Source organism: Giraffa tippelskirchi, chromosome 7 (genome assembly GCF_054371585.1).
Source record: "Giraffa tippelskirchi isolate mGirTip1 chromosome 7, T2T-mGirTip1v1.2.pri, whole genome shotgun sequence".
NCBI lineage: Eukaryota > Metazoa > Chordata > Mammalia > Artiodactyla > Giraffidae > Giraffa > Giraffa tippelskirchi.
This window is the reverse complement of record NC_137281.1, coordinates 3540302-3558978: the sequence shown is the minus strand read 5'-3', so window position 1 is coordinate 3558978 and position 18677 is coordinate 3540302. Positions and strand designations below refer to the sequence as shown.

General features: G+C 49.7%; 1 protein-coding gene across 9 annotated transcripts; it reads left to right on the top strand.

Annotated features, from left to right (window-relative positions):
- Positions 1-254: 254 nt before the first annotated feature.
- On the top strand, positions 255-16708 carry CACNG6 (calcium voltage-gated channel auxiliary subunit gamma 6). 9 transcript variants are annotated; one of them, XM_081505647.1, is made up of 5 exons: positions 1125-1250; positions 2527-2829; positions 7078-7152; positions 8851-8988; positions 15997-16708. In XM_081505647.1, exons 1-5 carry the CDS (start codon positions 1145-1147, stop codon positions 16233-16235), a joined length of 861 nt encoding a protein of 286 aa, XP_081361773.1. In that variant the 5' UTR covers positions 1125-1144; the 3' UTR covers positions 16236-16708. The 9 variants fall into 9 exon arrangements, with proteins under 9 accessions (XP_081361771.1, XP_081361773.1, XP_081361772.1 ...); XM_081505638.1 differs by having other exon boundaries at positions 1159-1250; positions 2338-2829; XM_081505640.1 differs by having other exon boundaries at positions 1159-1250; positions 2248-2829.
- Positions 16709-18677: the final 1969 nt, after the last annotated feature.

Below are 18677 nucleotides of genomic sequence, written 5' to 3'. Positions count from 1 at the left end.
TCCCTGAGGCCCTCCAGGCACCAGGCCGCACAATCTCGATGCTGGGAGCTCAGATCCACACACGGGCAGTGCGATCCATCAGATGCAGGAGGAGGTGTGCTCTGAAGTTGGGCGGGGGGGCTCCCCTAGCTTGGGATTGGATGTTTGTGTGCCACCATCTCCCTTCAGCCATCCATCTGCTCATTCATTCATTCAGATCACCCAAGCACACTTCCTAAGGCTTCCCGTGGGCGGAGTTTGGGCTGGGCGGTGCTGAGGACGGTGAGATGGTTCCTCTGGCACTCGAGCCCTGCCCAAGGCTCGGACACGGACACACATGCCCACGATGGGAATCACATCCCAGGGCGATGCGTGCCCCAACGGAAGCGGCACAGGGTGGACAGAGACGGTGAGGGTGCACGGGGTCGGCTGGAGCGGCCAGCCAGGGGCGAAGGAGCTGGGGAGAGGTGGGGCCCACTGGGCGGTCCCAGAGGGGCTGAGGCGGGGAGTGGGGGTGATGATCCGGCCCCGCTGCCACTCCACACGGCTGTCCCGTCCCGGGGAGCCGGGACTGCATGGAAGGTCCCCCGGGGGTGCCCCGTCTAATAAACTCGGTGAAGAGGACTGCGGCTCTGGATCCGGTGCCCCGGGCACCAGCTTCTGCCTGAGGCCTGCCCTTTCTCCGTCCTGGGGAGCTGAGGCCCCCAGCGTGGGGCGCTGCGCTTCCTTCCTTCAAGATGCAAGGGATTTGGGGCCCGGGCCCCTCCTCCCTCAGACCCGGGGGTCCAGGCCCCCGGCCCCTCCTCCCTCAGACCCGGGGGTCCAGACCCCTGGCGCCTCCTCCCTCAGACCCAACAGTCGGGTTTCCAGGCGGGGGCGCTCGGTCCCGGTTCCCCGCCCGTCCCCTCTCCCGCCCCCAGGAGACTGGACCCTCCGCTCCCGCCTTCGCCCCTCACAGAAGCAGAAGGCCTTCGGGGGTCCTCTGGGGTCGGGACCCCGCCCGGGACCCCGCCCCTAGCCCTTCTCCGCGGGCAGCCTTCCTCCTCCCCGCCCCTCGTCCCCTTAAAATACCCGGGATCCCTATGGCAACGGGCGCGGGCAACAGGTGCGGGTGTTATTTACGGGTCGAGCCCGAAATAGCCGGCGAGGGTGAAGGGGGCGGCGGATGGGGGTGAGGCCGGGAGTGCGCGGAGCGGCCGGGCCGGCGAGCGGCGGCGCGCGGAGCCGGCGGTTCGGAGGCCTCGCGGAGCTGGGGGCGGCGCGGCGCGGAGGCAGGAGAGCCCGCGGGGTCCCTGCCCGGGAGCCGGGGGTGGGAGGCCCGAGGAAGGCGCCCGGCCTGGAGCGGGCCCGGCCCGGCCGGCCCTGGGAGCCCGGGGGAGGGGGAGGCGAGCGATCCCAAAGGGACACCCAGTCCATTCCTGGCCCCAGCCGTCCTTCGAACCGCTGCGGGACGTGGTCCCCGCTTCCTGAGCCGCGGTGCGGACCAGCGCCCCTTCATCTGGGCCCCACTGCGGACCCCGGGTCCCCCTCCCGGGTCTCGGGGTGGGGGGTATCCCTCAGTTCCCTTCTCTGGGCCCCACGGTCCCCTCAGCCCCCGGTCCCCTCGCAGCCCCCGGGCAGACCTTCTCTGGTCTCCTCTCTGAATGGCCAGGGAGAACCACCCCCCCCGCCACTTTCTGGAAATTCCAGCAGGTCCCCAGCTTCCTTGCTCTGAACCCCAGTCAGGACTTTGCTGATCCCTCTCTGTGAAAGTTGGGTGGTCCTACTGCCTCTCTGAGACCCAGAAGTAATTCTGACCTCCGCCTCGGAACTCCTGCACCCCAGTTTTTCCTCTTCTGAACCCCAGAGGGGACCCCACTCCTTCTCAGACTTTGAGCCCAAAAGAAGCCAGGAAGCATGTCCGCCCCCCATCCCCCCCCACACGAGGACCTCAGCTCCCCTTCCTGAGTACCCCTATCTCTGAGCCTTAGGGGGAAGCTCGGATCCTTCCCCCCCGCCCCAGGAAACACAGTTTCCCTGTGGAAACACAGATTCCTCCCAGTGGGGACCCTAGAGCAGCCCCTCAGAGCTTCCGCTGACCCTGAGTTCCTCCTTTTGTAGCCCTCCCACCCTCGCTCCAGGGTACCCAGGTTCTAGCCCTGAGGCTGGGGGATCTTTGCTTTTCTCTGGTTCCATCTTCTTTGCTGAGCTTCTCTGGGTACCCGACCCCGCTCCCCCCCCCCGCCCCGCCCCTGCCCTCACCTCCCCACCCCCCGGCGAATCTCAAAGGCTTCTCAGTTCAGGATCTATTATTTTCTCGGTATAGTATATTATCTAGTATATTAAGCCCCAGAGGTGACCTCGACTTCCCCATCTCAGGTTCCTGGGGGGACTCAGGCCTTCCCTTTTCCGAGCCCCTCACCCCTGCAGCCAGACCCCAGGCGTGCCGCCCCCCCCCCCCACCTGCCTCCGCCTCGCTCAGGACCCGGCCTCAGCTCTGCCCTCTCAGCCCTGAGCCCCACCGCCCGCCAGGCGCGATGATGATGTGGTCCAACTTCTTCCTACAAGAGGAGAACCGCCGGCGGGGGGCCGCGGCCCGGCGGCGGGCTTGCGGGCAGCCCAAGGCCCAGATGACCCCGGAGCGCGAGGGCAAGATCAAGCTGGCGCTGCTGCTGACCTCCGTGGGAGCCACGCTGGCCGTGCTGGCCGTCGGCACCGAGTTCTGGGTGGAGCTCAACACCTACCGGGACAACGGCAGCGCCGTCTGCGACGCGGCACACCTGGGCCTCTGGAAGATGTGCACGAAGCGACTGTGGCAGGCGGAAGTGCCCGAGGGCAGAGACACCTGCGGCCCCGCCGAGCTGCCCGGAGGTGAGGCCGCCGCCCGCCCCCGCGCGGGGGCTGGGAACCCCGCCGGCCGCCGAGAGGCCGCGGTCTGAGAAAGCCCAGCCCCAAGAGAGCCTGCCCCCGCCCAGGAGAGCGAGCTTGCACCCTCAGAATGAGCCCCCCACCCTGCCCACCTCAGCCTGTGCTCCCGGGAATAACTCTGCCCCAGGCGGACACGGTGCGGAGAGGGAGTCTGTACCCCCAAACTAGCCTGAGTCCCCAGACCAGCCCCAGACTATCCCAGGACCTCCAAAGCCCCGGACCCCCAGCACAACCCGCGATCCCAGACATTTCTGTGCCCCTGGACCAGTTTGTACCCCCAGAGAACCCATAAGATAGATGGAAAGGTAGATAATAGTCGTGTCGGACTCTTTGCGACCCCATGGACTGTAGCCGGCCAGGCTCCTCTGTCCATGGGATTCTCCAGGCAAGAAAACTGGACTGGGTTGCCATGCCTTTCTCCAGGCGATCTTCCCCACCCAGGGATCCACCCCGGGTCTCCTGGATTGCAGGCAGATTCTTTATTGTCCAAGCCACCAGGAAAGCCCCAGAGAGCCCGTGTCCCTAGAGCAACCTTGTGTCTCTGCTCACAGCCTGAGGCCCGAGACCCAGATGGTGACTCTGGACACAGTTTGTGACTCAGACAGCCTGTGTCCCCCGCCCCGGCCCCCAGAAACGCCCCCGCCCCCCTGAGACAGCCTGCTCCCTGAGAGAAAGACTCCGGGTTCCTGGTGTCAGCTTGCTCTTCCCACTCTGGAGACAGCCTGCGCCCAACCCCGCAGGCCCTGGGGAGACAGCCCGCCCTGACGCCTACCCCAGAGTACAATCTATGCTGTTCCCTCCTACCGAGTCCACCAAACCAGAGCTCTCAGGAGACACCTCCCACCTCCCAGTGCAGCCCTCCTGCTTCCTGGGAAATCTTCATTCCCTCCCCGTTTCACCTCACGTCCTCTGACTGGACACTCCAGCCCCCCTCACTGTCTCTTCCAGACACCCCCCACAGCCCTCACTTTCCCACAGAGTGGCTCGTTCACCGCCAGCCCTGCCAGAGAGCTATCCCATACCTCTCACTCTCCCAGACGGGACATGCCAGGCCCTAAACTTACACCAGTGGGACACCCTATACCCCCTGGGAACCGGAATGAGACCTCACTCCACCCCTACTGACCCGAGGAAACTATCTGACACCCCTCAGAGCCCATTTAGGATGTCGCATGCTTGACTGCCCACATGGCACCTCCAGCCCTCCTCCTTCCTCTCCAAAGGATGTCTTATCATCTCGGGCGTGAGCTCGGTTGCTTCAGTCGTGTTCAACTCTTTGCAACCCCGTGGACTGTAGCCCGCCAGGCCCCTCTGTCCATGGAATTCTCCAGGCCAGAATACTGGAGTGGGTTGCCATTCCCTTCTCCAGAGGATCTTCCCAACTCAGGGATCGAACCCAGGTCTCCCGCATTGCAGGCGGATTCTTTACACACATCCTTGATAGCAAAGTGGGATGCCACGTGCCCTTGTTCTGAGATACCCACCCACTCAGTGTGCAGATGGGCTCATTCTCACCCCTCAGAGCCTCAAGCAGATGTTCCCAAATTTTTGAGAAATGGGATGCTCTGGTGAAAAAGAAGAGTGTTAGATGTTGTAAATTAAGTATGCTCTAATAAAAAATTTTAATAGAGATAAAGTCAGAAATATGTATTAGATGCTTATGTAGTGCCTGGCCCTGTCCTAAGTATTTCATCTGCATTAACTTATCAATTTTCATAGCAACCCTGTAAGTAGTTATTATCATCCCCAAAACGAAGAGCAAGAAGTGTATATAAGTGGATCCGGACTTCCCTGGTAGTCCAGTGGTTAAGACTCCACACTGCCAATGCAGGGGGCATGGGTTCAATCCCTGTTTGAGGAACTAAGATCCCACACACCACTGTAATGCAGCCAAAAAAATATTAAAGTTAAGTATATGCAATTTGAAAAGAACTGAAGTTTTTTTAAAAGAGAGAGAGAAAGAAATATGAATGGGTCCGTCTAAGCATCCAGGCTAGTCACATGAGGTTTGAACCCTGGTCATCTTGTTCTTAACAGCTACAATATACTGCATCTCATTAGTCTGTAAATATGCCCCAGAGGTCCTCACTGCACTGAACGGGATGTCCCATCCCACCTAACTGCATACTCTGGGGTCCTTCACATCCCTTGATGGCTCCCTAATGATCAGAAAAGGCTTCAACTTTCTTAAAGGACCATCCATCAGCCCACAGTCCTGACCCTTCAGAGGACATCTCCCAGCTTTCAAGGTTTCAGAAATATCCCACCCATCTCATGGCCCATCAAAGGACATCCCCAAGCGGGGGTGACCCATATCCCACTCTTTTTCCAAATGAGATGTACCATATCCTCTGAGATAAGAGACAAGATAACCTAAATCATTAGCAGCCAAAACAGGGTGCTGGATACCCCACACTCTCTCAGAAAGATGTACCACGCCCTCTCACTCTCTAGATGAGACTTTCCGTTTCCTTCGCAGAGGAAGACAGTGTTTCTCCCCTGACCACTACAGACAGCATCCTCGCCCTTTGCTCCGCTGCACGAAGCATCTTCTGCTCTTGCTGCTGCAGAATCAGGACTGTTGGGATACGTCATGCCCTTCTCATTCCCTCGGGTACCAGGTGGAGTGTCCACATCACCTCACCTGACTCGGGAGCTTACCTCTTGTCCTTCAGCATCCCTCTTCAATTTGGAAATTTCCTTACCACTTCCCAGGACCACCTGGCCTCTCTCCTGTCTCTCTTCCCCCTCTTATTCGAAACTTCTCTCCTCCCTTTTAACCTTCCTCTTCTCAGTTTCCCCATCTGTGGAATGAGAAAGCTGAACTAGGTGTGTTCTTTGGGAAATTCTGACTTTAAAATGCAATTTAGAAAGCATCTTATTTTTCCCCCCAAAGTGTGGGGTTCCTTAAACTTCAAGTACACAGAGTTAGATGAATCATACTTTTCAGCTTATGTCACAAAATCATCACCAGCCTTAGCTGGTTCTTTCTTGTGCATTATTTTACATTCTTTTTCTTTTTTTCCTAATTCATCTCTTTAATGCATTGGATATATATTTTAACTTGGAAAATATACAGTGTTATTTTTATATATGTATTTTAATTTACATAAATGATATCATGCTCTAGATTTTTTTCCTATTTGTGATTTTTTTTTTTTTGCTCACTGCTGTGTTTCTCAAATCTCTCCAATCTACTTTCTGTTATCCTAGTTCGTGGCTACCGTGTGCTACAGAGGCTTGCCTGAGGAGCATCCATCACATTTACTTGTCTATTCCCATAGAGATGGACACCAGGTTGATTATTCTGACTCCATGTTTTTATAAACAGTGTTGCAATGAACATCAGGCAATAGATATATTTTCCTGCATGTGGTTTTTTTCTGGATGTATACCCAGTAGTAAAATTGCTGGGTTATAGGGTATAAACATACTTCATTTCATAAAGTACTCCAGAGTGCTTTCCAAAAGAGACTAGTACCTGTTACACCCCCAGATGTTTCCTCTTATCTTTCTTATCCTTCAAGTACTTAATGTTATCCTTTTAATATTTGCCAATCTAACTGATCTAAAGTGGCATCTCCCTGCTGATTTAAGTTGCATTTCTTTGATCCCCGGTGAGATGGAGCATCTCTTTATGTTCTTGTGAGTAATTTGGGCTTCTTCTTTTATGAACTGACTATTCATCTCCTTTGCCCATTTTTCAACTGGGTTATCTCTCTTTTCTTGCTGATCGGCGGGAGTTCTTTGTGTAGTCTAGACAGGAACCCTTTCTGAGATAAAGAATCTCTTCTGACTGTGTTAACCTTCTGCCTGGATCTTGGTCTGCTCTGTTGAATAAAGCGATTATCCGTTTCTAATCTCATTTGACCCTAAACAAGCCCATATGACAGAGTCAGGGAAGAGACTATTAACTCACTTTATAGAGGAAGAGTCAGAAGCTCAGAAAGGTCAATAGCCCACTCACAGCCATAGGTCTGGACTTTTAAACTATGGATTGGAGTCCCAGCTCCTGGATAGCTATGTGATAGCAGATGGTTTTCCTTTTCTGAACATCATTTCTCTCTGTCTATCAGGGATGTTAATGTCATATTTCTGGGTTATTGTGAGCTATGCTAAATGTCCAGCCCTGAGCTTATACTAGGGACCTCCATGTCATTGCCTCTCTTTTTCTCTCCCCCGCTCCTACAGAAGCAAATTGCACTTATTTTAAATTCTTCACCACGGGAGAGAATGCACACATCTTCCAGAGAACCACAAAGAAAGGTAAGAACATTTCACCCAGCAGAGGGGATGTGCTGACCACGCCGAAGGAATTCTTTTCTTTCTTTTTAAATTGACATAGAGTCTGTTTACAATATTGTGTTGCTTTCAGGGGTATAGCGAAATGATTCTGTTATTTTTTTCAGATGATATTCCCTTATTTATTAGAAGGTATTGATTATACTTCTCCGTGCTAGACAATAAGTCCTTGTTGGTTATCTACTTTATGTATAGTAGTTTGTATTTGGTAGTCCCAGAGGCGTTCTTGATAGCATTGTGCTCTTCTCTGCTTTGCTGCAATATGGGCAGAAGCTCCTAAGCCTTGAGAGGTGTCACCTTTGGGGAGAGGTGGTTCTTCAGAGCCCTCTGTCCAATGTTCCTGCCTCAGCTCTGCCTTTGCCACAAGCTGTGTTACTTTGGGCAAGTCCCAGCCCCTCTCTGTGGGTAGTACAATAACATCTCACAAGTATGCATTTCCCACATGCTAAGCACAGCCCTGAGGGTTTCGTTTCCAGTCCTTTCCATGACTCTGCAGGGCAGGGGCTTTATCTTAATCTTCTAGATGAGAAAACGGAAGCCCATAAATGGTTTATTTTCCCAGGAAGTGGCAGAGAGGCATGATTTAAACCCAAATAATTCCGACTCTAACTCAGTGCTCTTCTATAAAGTATGCCATGAAGATAGAAGTGTTTCTGAATCTGCACTAACCAGTATGGCAGCCACTGACCAAATGTGGCTGGTGCAACTAAGACACTGAGTTTTCACTTTTGTTCCATTTAAATCCATTTCAAATGAAAACACCATCTGTGGTTAGTGGCTACATACGAAACAATGAAACTCTTAAGACTTTACCCTTTCTACCCTAACCACAGATTCCCCATCACCCCAGTATCTCGATATCCTCACCAGTAGAGGAACTGTGATCATGTCATCAACCTTATCTGGTCTTTATAAGGATTTAATGAGATGATGCACTAAAACGTACAGTATGGTGCCTGGCACATAATAGGTCCTCATTAAACAGTGGTGTCTTACCCTCTCCACTCCTTCCACTCCTTTCTTTCTTATCTTGGTGCTAAGGGAGCTTGAGCAAGTCACTCTGCCCGCCCATCCCCCGCCCCGGGAGAGTAAAATACTCTCAGGGCACATCTATGGACCAAGTGCTGTGTGCCAAGTTGTGCACTGGGCACATTACATGGGGGATTTCTAATCCTCACAGCAGACCGAATAGGGACTTTTGTCTTGATTTTTCTAGAAGAGGAAAGTGAGGGTCAGAGAAGTTCAGTGGCTTTAGCAGAATCTTCCAGCTAGGAAGTAGCTAGGGAGAATTCCAGCCTGGATCATCCCACTGTAATGTACTGCCTTCGCTGTTGTCTCCCACACACACACAAAACCCACTGCCTCAGTTTCCTCACTGGTAAACAAACGGTGACCAGATCATGCATAATAATCGGTAGTTTCCGTCTCCTTCTAAACCTGGCTCTGCTCATTCTTGTCTCTGTGACCTTAGGCAAATAACTGACCCTCTCTGAGTCTTAGTTCCTTTAACAGTGTAAGTAAAACATTGGACTGGATGATCTGTTACTTGAAAATTCTTCTCTGGTCCTGAGTCTTTCATATTCCCGGTTCTGAGTCCCTATAGGGGAGTTCTCCCCACTTCCTACATCCAGTGTTCTCTATCTCCCCTCCCCCTCCTCGCAGAGGTGAATCAGGCAGCTGCAGTGATAGCAGTGCTAGGCTTGGCAGTTATGGCCCTGGGGTGCCTCTGTATCATCATGGTGCTCAGCAAAGGTGCAGAGTTCCTGCTCCGGGTTGGAGCCGTCTGCTTTGGCCTCTCAGGTGAGGGGTGAGAGCCTGCAGACCAAGGACACCGCATGTTAGGAGATCTGGACTTCAACCCCTGTTGCATGCTGGGAGGTCGGGTCTTCAAACTCTGTTGCATGCTGGGAAGTCAGGTCTCCAAGCCCTGTTGCATGCTGGGAGGTCGGGTCGTAAAGCCCTGTTGCATGCTGGGAAGTTGTGTTTCCAAGCACTGTTGCATGCTGGGAGGTCGAGGGAGGTCTCTGAGTACTGTTGCACATTGAGAGATCAGGTTTCCAAGCACTGTTGTGTGCTGGGAGTTGGCAGGAGCTCAAGTGCTATAGAACTCTCAGAGATGGGAGAGTTCTAAGTTCTGCTGCTGACTCAAACACTTTTTTTTTTAGACTGGAATCTAGGGTCTCCAAGCACCGTTGCCTGCTCGCAGGGTGAGGGAGGTCCCCATGGGCTGTTGCATGCTGGGAGGTTGAAGACGTTCTCTAAGCACCAGTCGCATGCTGGGAAGCACAAGGGCTATAGTAGTCTTAAATACGAGAAAATTCCAAGCGCTCTTGTTGGCCAAGAATTGAAGGTTCTCTAGACACTCTTTTAGATTTGGACTTGGAGTCTGCAAGAATTGTTGCATTTTTGGAGTTGAAAGTCCAAAAAGTCTGCATCTTGTGAAATGTAGCCCTCATTGGATCAAATGCTTTCTAAGGTAGATAGATGTGTCATTCATTATAAAAGTTTCATTTATCTTTCATGGATCTACTGAGCACCTACTATGTTCCAGGCACTAAGCTAAGGGCTGAAGATACAAGATTCATAAGACAGACACTGTGTCTGCCCTCATAAAGCCTAGAGTCTGACAGACATAGACAGTAACCAGCAATTACACATATAATTCAACTATAGTTGTGATGAGAGTTATGATAAAGCATATAAGGGGTACACACTGGGGTGGGAGGCATGTCAGGGAAAATTCCTGAGAAAGTGGTATTAAAGCTGATAATCAAATGAGGAACAGAAATTACCCAGAGTATGGTGTTGACAGTAGTGGCGGCCACATTGGTCGTGATTGTGTGGTGGTGGTGATGCTGGTAATATGGTAACAGTGATGATAAACATATATGTGAAGTCTGTGAAATATTTGGAAAGTTTGAGGAACAGAATGAAGATCAGAGCATAAAGCAGGGCAAAGTTTGCACAAATGTACAAGGTAACCTTAATCCACAGGTGAAGTAGAGGCTTGGTGCAAGATGAGGCAAGGCAGATACAGGTGGTCAAGAGCACACTCAGATAGAAATGATTAATAATCACATTCTTTTTTAAAAAATATTTATCCACTCACTAGACTGTGTCAGGTCTTAGTTGTGGCCCCTGGGATCTTTCATTGCAGCTCATGGACGCTCTAGCTGTGGTGTTCAGGCTTCGTTGCTCTGCAGCATATGGGGTCTTAGTTCCCCAACGAAGAATCAAACCCACATCCCCTGCATTACAAGGCAGACAACCAGGGAAGTCCCAGTAATCACATTCTTATTATTGTTTTGTGCCTTAGAGAGCTTCCTAAATAAAGGTGTGTGTGGGGGGGGGTCAGTCACTCCCTTTCCTTTGTTCATTTATCCATTAGTTCACTTAAGTCACTGCTATGCACACAGACCCATTACACTATGTATATGTGTGAACATGCGTGTCATATTAAGACTAGACAAGGCATAAAGGTAAAGGAGATTATCATCTGGCTAAGGACATAGAAATGATACGAATTATCACACAGTTTTAAATGGCAGTAAGCACCCAAGAAAAAGTAGAGTCCTGTGAGAGTGCCTAACGAGGCCACTTGATTTAAAGCAGAATTAGAGGAGGCCTCTCGGAGGAGGTGACACTTACAATGTCAAAGTATATGTAACCAAGCTAGAAGAAAGTTTGGTGAATTCCAGGTCCTGAAAGACAGCCAGTGAGGTTGGAGCATGGAGAGTGAGGATACTGGTGTAAAAGACAAACCAGGAGGGATTTTCCTGGTGGCCCAGTGGTTAAGATTCCATACTCCCAATGCAGGGGACTGGGGTTCGATCTCTGGCCAGGGAACTAGATCCCACATGCCACAACTAAGGTTTCATGTGCCACAACTAAAGAGTCCATATGCCACAACTGAAGACCCAGCACAGCCAAGTAACTGTTAAGAGATGAGTGATCTTGGGGAAATCGTTTTCCATCTCTGAGTTTAAATTTCATATTTATGAACTTACGCATTCAAGTATCTATTTATCAAGTACATATCCTATCCATCCATCCATCTTTACACTGATCAGTCATCTCCCTCCCCACTGCCTTTTTTTCCTTGCTTTTCCCCCCATTTTTCTCTTTCTCCTTCCATTCATATATTGATCTATCTGTCCATCCATCCATTCATTCAATGATACAGTATGTCTTTAATGTCTAGTAAGTGCTGGATGCTGTGTTAGGTACTACTGGGGACAGAATGAAGACCAGATTAAGATGATTCTTGTTGTCATGGAATTTTTAGCTTGGTAGGAATTTGGTGTTGGTGTTATTATTGAACTCATGCCTGTGTTATTCCTGAGGGTGCCATGATAGTGTGGATGTTAAAGTGTTTTATGAAAGTTTCAGGCACAAAAATGTTCTGCAAATTGTACAACCAAATAAAAGGGAAGGGTAGATTTGACTCTGTAATTATTTTTCTCATACTGGATATCGGGGCAGGTGGGGGTTTCGACGTCTCCCTAGATCTGAAACATGTTCAGGTTATATTGTTTTTCTCCATAAAGTATATGTGTCAGGTGTTGTATGTTTTAGGGATGTGAAACAAGTAAGTTCCTGACCCTCACAGGTTTATACTCTATTGGGAGAAATAGAATCAGGCAAATAAATAACACTTAGATAAATTAACGTATGTTAATAATTACCAGTTGTGATTAATGCTATAAATGAACAGTAAAAAGTATAATGGAAACCTGTAACTGGGTAGACCCAACAGAGGCTTAAGTGGTGGTGCTCAGGGAAGGCTTCTTGGAAGAAACGTAACTTAAGTAGGAATGTAGAGAATGAGGATGTGTAATGTAGGCTTAGGGAGGGGTAAGCAGTTATTCCAAGCACCATAAAAGTCTCCAGGCTTGAACAAATTGGGTGCATCCAAGTCCTGAAAGAAATCTTACACCACCGCTGTAGGATGGGACGGGCAGCTTGAGAGGATGCTGAAGAAGTAGGCCGGGTCCGGGTCCCATGGACCCTTCTAGGTCATACACGAGAAGCCTTGCTTCTGCCCGGAGCCACCATCCCTGAGTTCTGTGCATGGCTGGCTTCTTTTCGCCCATTTCGGTCTCAGCTCAAGTGGCTGTTCTGCTGACACCATCTCGAGTCCCAGCCCCCGCCCCTGGATGACACGCCCCTTCGCATCTCTCTGTTTTTCTCTCCTCCCTAGCGTGCATCATGGTCTGAAATTACCCTGTCTTCTCATGTGTTCACTTTGGAAGTTACAGCCTGGCTGCCCACAGGCCAGCAACAGCCCATAAATGTACCTTGTCTGGCAGACAGTGTACAGAGGTTTCTCTGAGCCAATATTTAAACTCACCCAATATTTTGGGTGAATGCCCCCCAAGAAATAAGAATCGGTTTTCAAAATTCTAGCTGTTCTTGGAAAACCAGAAAATCTAGTCCATTAAGTCACTGTTTCTGATGAGCTGCCATTGGCTGAAGCTGGGTCTGGGCCACCATTTGTCATTGTCCCCACCACACCTGCCTGATCATCTGTTTGTACTTTCTCATTGTCCCCTGGAGGCCTTTGAGTTTTGCAAGCCTGGGTTTATTTGTTTACCATCTGTCTTCTCCAAGTAGAACATAGGTTCTATGAGGGTCTTTGTTGGTCTTGTCCCTTTCTGTTTTCTTTTTTTAATCAAATTGCATTACAACTTGACTGATTGTCTTTTCACTTTGTAATCTGCCATCACTCTTTTTTTCTTTTCAGCTTAATTGGCATATGAGTGACAAGTATAAACTGTGTACATATATATATATATATATATATATATATATATACACACACATATATATGGGCTTTTGTGATGGCTCAGACTGTAAAGAATCTGCCTGCAATGCCAGAGACCTGGGTTTGATCCCTTGGTCAGGAAGATCCCCTGGAGGAGGGCATGACAACCCACTCCAGTATTCTTGCCTGGAGAATCCCACAGACAGAGGAGCCTGGTGGGTTACAGTCCATGGGGTCGCAAGGAGTCAGACACAACTGAGCGTACACACGGCACATACATATATATACACACTATTGTATATAAGGTGTGCACTTGATGTTGTTGGGTTTTCGTTTGTTCGTTTTGTTTTTTGGCCACACTGTGTGACTTGCAGGATCTCAGTTCCCTGACCAGGGACTGAGCCTGGGCCATGGCAGTGAAAGCACCAAGTCCTAACCACCACGCCACCAAGGAACTCCCCTACCACTTGATGTTTTGATATACATCGTAAAATGGTCATGACAGTCAAACTAGCTGACACATTTATGATCTCACATACTAATTGTTTTGGGTTTTTTTTTTTGTAGCAAGAACATTTAAGATCTGTCTTAGCAAGTTTCATGTATATGGTATACTAACTATAATCACCATATACTGTGCTTCGTTGCTCAGTCGTGTCCGACTCTTTGCGACCCCATGGACTATAGCCTGCCAGGCGCGTCTGTCTGGGGAATTCTCCAGGACAGAATACTAGAGTGGGTAGCCTTTCCCTTCTCTGGGAGATCTTCCCAACCCAGGGACTGAACCCAGGTCTCCCGCATCACAGGTGGATTCTTTACCATCTGAGCCACCAGGGAAGCCCACGGTCACTATACTGTACAGTACATCTCCAGAACTGATTCCTCTTGCAGCCAGAAGTTTGTGCCCTCTGATTAGCATCTCCTCGTTTCCCCTCCCCTCAGTCCCTGGCAACCACCATTCTACTCTCTGCTTCTGTGGCTTCAAGTAATTTAGATTCCATCATCACTCTTTACTAAAGTCTTGATGGAGTCTCTCTTTTTTAAAATTATTTTTACTTGTTTATTTAATTTGCAAAAGGAAAAGGGGGCAGTAGAGGATGAGATGGTTGCATGGCATCACCGACTCAATGGGCATGAATTTGAGCAAGCTCCAGGAGATAGTGAAGGACAGGGGAGCCTGGCGTGCTGCAGTCCATGGGGTCGCAAAGAATCGGACACGACTTGGCAGCTGAACAACAATGACAACATTTATTTGGCTGTGCCAGGTGTTAGTTGCGGCATGTGGGATCCAGTTTCCTGACCAGGAATCCAACTCCAGGCAGCCTGCACTGGGAGGGTGGAGTCTTAACCACTGGGCCACCAGGGAAGTCCCTTGATGAAGCCTTAATTTGCCTTTTGTGATTCTTGATTCCTTGGTTTGTTTATTCTTTTTTTTTTTCAAGCAGTGAAAGACACATAAAAGTTACCACTTGAACCTTTTTTTTTAAACCTTTATTTTATTCTTTGACCATGCAGTGCAGCATGTGGATCTTATTTCTCTGACCAGGGATTGAACCCCTGCCCCCTGCATTGAAAGCGTGAGTCTTAACCATTGAACTACCAGGGAATCCTGAACCGTTTTAAGTGTCCACTTCTGTGGCATTAAGTTCATTCACACAGTCGTGCAACCATCCCCACCACCCGTCTCCAGCACTTCAGCATCTTCTCCAGTTAAAACTCTCTCCCCATTAAACACCAACTCTCCGCTCCCCCTTTCTCTCCCCTGGCACCCACCTTCTACTCTCTGTCTCTGTGAATTTGCGTCTTGTTCTTTCTCTCCATCTTCCAAAATTGTGCCTGCTATAGAGCAGGTTCTTAGTAAGTAGTCATTGAAGGGGTGCTAGTGAAACCACAGAAATGTGTCTCCGGTGGGGGGACCCCTGGGAGGCTCCAGTCCTTGATATCTCAGCACAGAAGGAATTCAGCAAGAGGCAAAGTGTTGGATAAGAAGTGATCTATTAGAATAGCGTGCTTGTAGGGCTCGTAAGTGGGCAGTTGAGAGGGTGCCGTGCTGAGAACTTAGTGGGCTACAGTTTTATAAACAAGAGAAAAGTGGAGAGGGGAAGAGGATCCCCTGCCCCCTCATTCTTAAATCCACATCCAGCTTCCATCATCAGCTCCTCCTCCATGTCAGGCGGGGAGTTTTCTTGTCCCTACATGGTCAAACCCTGGGTCGGGACAATCCCCTGGAGGAGAGCATGGCAACCCACTCCCGTATTCCTGGCTGGAGAATCCTATGGACAGAGGAGCCTGGTGGGCTACAGTCCATGGAGTTGCAAAGAGTCAGACATGACTGAGCAACTAACACACACACACACACACACACACACACACAGAGTCAGATTAGGACTGTCACAGTGCAGTGGAAATGAGCAAAAAGGTGGTAACATCCACTAAAATAAGGTGAAACATCTCAGGTTTCAGCATAATGCCCCCTTTTCCTTATATTTTTGTTTTTAGGGCACGTGCCCCGAGAAGCATGTCCTGAGGGTCATTAACTTACTGAGCCCACTGGGCAGGATGTGGGTCTCATGCCGCCACTGTTTTATTGTTCAAGGACATGTCTCATGCTGCATGGTTCGACTGCTAAGCAAGCCTGCTTGGTTTTGGTTCTGTGGTTAAGCAAACCTGCTTTTTTTTTTTTTGGCCGTGCCATACAGCTCACAAGGATCTTAGTTCCCTGACCAGGAATCGAACCCCTGCTCCCTGCAGTGGCAGCATGGAGTCTTAACTGCTGGCTCGCCAAGGGATTCCCTGGCATGTCTTCTTGAATGATCATTAACTCATAGGGGTCTCCCGAACATTTTCCTTTACTCCTGATCCCCTGGTGGGGTTACCTATTCAATCACCTCCTTTGTCCCTTCGCTCTGCCCCATCACTAGGAGGGGTCTCTCAGGTTTCTGGCTTGAGGAAGCATGTTTGGGGAGCTATACTGGGGTAGGTGCTCAGACCTCAGTGGGGGACCCCAGGGCCTGAGGACCACGTCTGTTCTCTTCTCCCCGCAGGCCTGCTGGTCCTCGTCAGCCTGGAGGTCTTCCGGCATTCCGTGCGAGCCTTGATGCAGAGGGTCAGCCCTGAGCCCCCCGCGGCCCCGGCCCTGACCTATGAGTACTCCTGGTCCCTGGGCTGTGGCGTGGGGGCCGGCCTGGTCCTGATGCTGGGAGGTGGCTGCTTTCTGCTGCTCACCCTGCCTCCTGGACCCTGGAGTCCCCTCTGTCCCAAGTGGGGCCAGCGGGCCCCCTAGGGCCACCATCCTGCGTTCTCTCAGCAACTTCACAACCCTGCTCTGTCCTCCCCATCACCCCCTTTGGCATCTTTCTCCCTGTGCCCCAGGGAGACTGTGTTCTCCAGGCTCTGGGGCCCAGGCTGTTTGCACAAACCTGCCCCTCCCCCTCGTAAATACCTTTTTCCTCTGTAAATATGTTTTTTTTCCTCCATGGCTGGATTTGGGTTGCTTGGGGGTGGGGTGGGAAGAGGATTTTTTTTTGCAAACGAAGGTCCCCAGGGAAGGCTGCTGGGGACCTGATGGGGTAACTAGCGGGTGGGGGTGGGTGGGCGAGGTCAAGGGGTCTTGGGAGGCAGTTGGGCCTTCTCATTACCCAGACTGGGATGTATTCAGTTGTGGGAGAGACGTCTTCTGGGGAGAGCGGGGAAGAGAGGATCTCTGGGTCTGACCTGGCTGTGGTCTGATTTGGGATTAAAGGTTTGGAAATTGAACAACTCTGGAGTCCGCTGTGATGTGGGTTGTGTATTCCAGGGGAGGGAAAAGGGGTCACTTGTGCTCTTCAGAAAACCTCTGCGTGCTGCTCATCAGCCCCAAAGTCACGTGTCAATGAACCCATAGCGAGTGACCGAAAACGCAGTGTGAAACACAGACACGGTTCCTGGTTGGATGGGGTCCCTGCAGAAAGTATGTGTTGGGGTCCGAACCAGCAGGACCTCAGAATGTGACCTTGTTTGGAGATGGAGCCTTTGCGGAGGTGATCCAGTGAAATGGGGTCATTAGTCCGAGCCCTCGTCCAACAGGGGCTTGTGCTCAGTCACTGGTCGTGTCTGCCTCTCGGTGACCCCATGGCCCGCAGCCCGCCAGGCTCCTTCGTCCATTGGCTTCTCCAGGCAAGAATACTGGAGCGGGCTGCCATGCCCTCCTCCAGGGGATCCTCCAGACCCGGGGATCAAACCCAGGTCTCCCGCATTGCAGGCGGATTCTCTACCATCTGAGCCACCTGGAAAGTCGCCTGGTGTCCTTGTGTGGGGAGGAGACTACTGACGACAGGCAGAGGGCAGGCGAGGTGAAGAGACACAGGGAGTGGACGACCATCTCCAAGTCTAGGAGGGGTGCCTGTAACAGCCTCCCGTCTCAGCGTCGGGGAGGGACCAGCCCTGCAGACGCCCTGACCTCAGACCTCCGGTCTCCAGCACCCTGAGACAGAGCATTTCAGGGTCTAAGCCCCGCAGTCTGGGGTGCTTTGTTAGGGCCTCCCAGGTGAGCTGGTACACCCGGCAGTGCCTGGCTTCAGCTGTAACAAACACCTACAAATGTAGAAGTGGCTTTGGAAGTGGGGGATGGGTAGCTGGAGGTGCTTTGAGGTGCGTTCTAGAATCAGCCTAGATTGCCTTGATGAGACTTGGTAGGAATGCAACGTGAAGGGAATTCTGAGGAGGACTCGGGAAGGAGGGAGGAGAGCTGCGGAGAAAGCGTCCACCATCTCAGAGAACACTCGGATCATCACGAGCAGAATGTTGGTGGAAGACGGTCCCCCACAGCCATCAGGGACCAGGCCAGGAAGACTCGGTGTCAAGTTCAAGCCCTTCAGCCTGAGGGCCCAGCCTCTTCCCCTGAGGACCAGTGTGCGCCTTTCAACTCAGAAATCTCAACTCAAATGAAGAATGAATTCTTCAATTAGGTAGGAATCACTGAAGCTGAGCTCAGAGGTCAAAGTCTCTTAAATTTAAGTTTAAAAAATTTAAATATGGAATATGTGCTGGCTTATGAGTACAAATGTTTAAATATTGTGAGTGTGAGTCTCTTAAGTGCTTCTATATTTAAGAATAAATTATAATGTGATTTATATAATATTATATGTATTACATAAAACATTATATATAATTTAAAGTATTTACTGTAAGTTCAGTTAAATATATTAACAGTATATATATTTTATATGTATAAAAAGTATATAATTACAGCAATATTGTAAATTAACATATTTAATATAAACAGAAAAATAATGTAATATAAAATTCTAACATAATATAAAATTATATACAATATATACCAGTATTATATATGATTATATCATAATAAGCAGATTGTTATATTAATATTATGGATATCATGACAAATTTATATTCATATAAATGTTTCTATAATTATAGATTATGAATACAATTATGTTATATAATCATACATAATTATAACATCTATTATAATTTTATATAAATATATTAATATTCTGTCATATTATATAAATAGAGCATTCAGAAGATACATATATGTAACAGTATTTCTACAACATAATGTATTATATAAATAATGTAATATATATATAACATGTAACTTATATAAATACATTACTTATATTTGTAATGTTATTTATACAATATAACCTATATACATATAATACCTATATATATGACATGGTTGCAAGAGGGCATCAGAGGGCAGACACACTGAAACCATAAT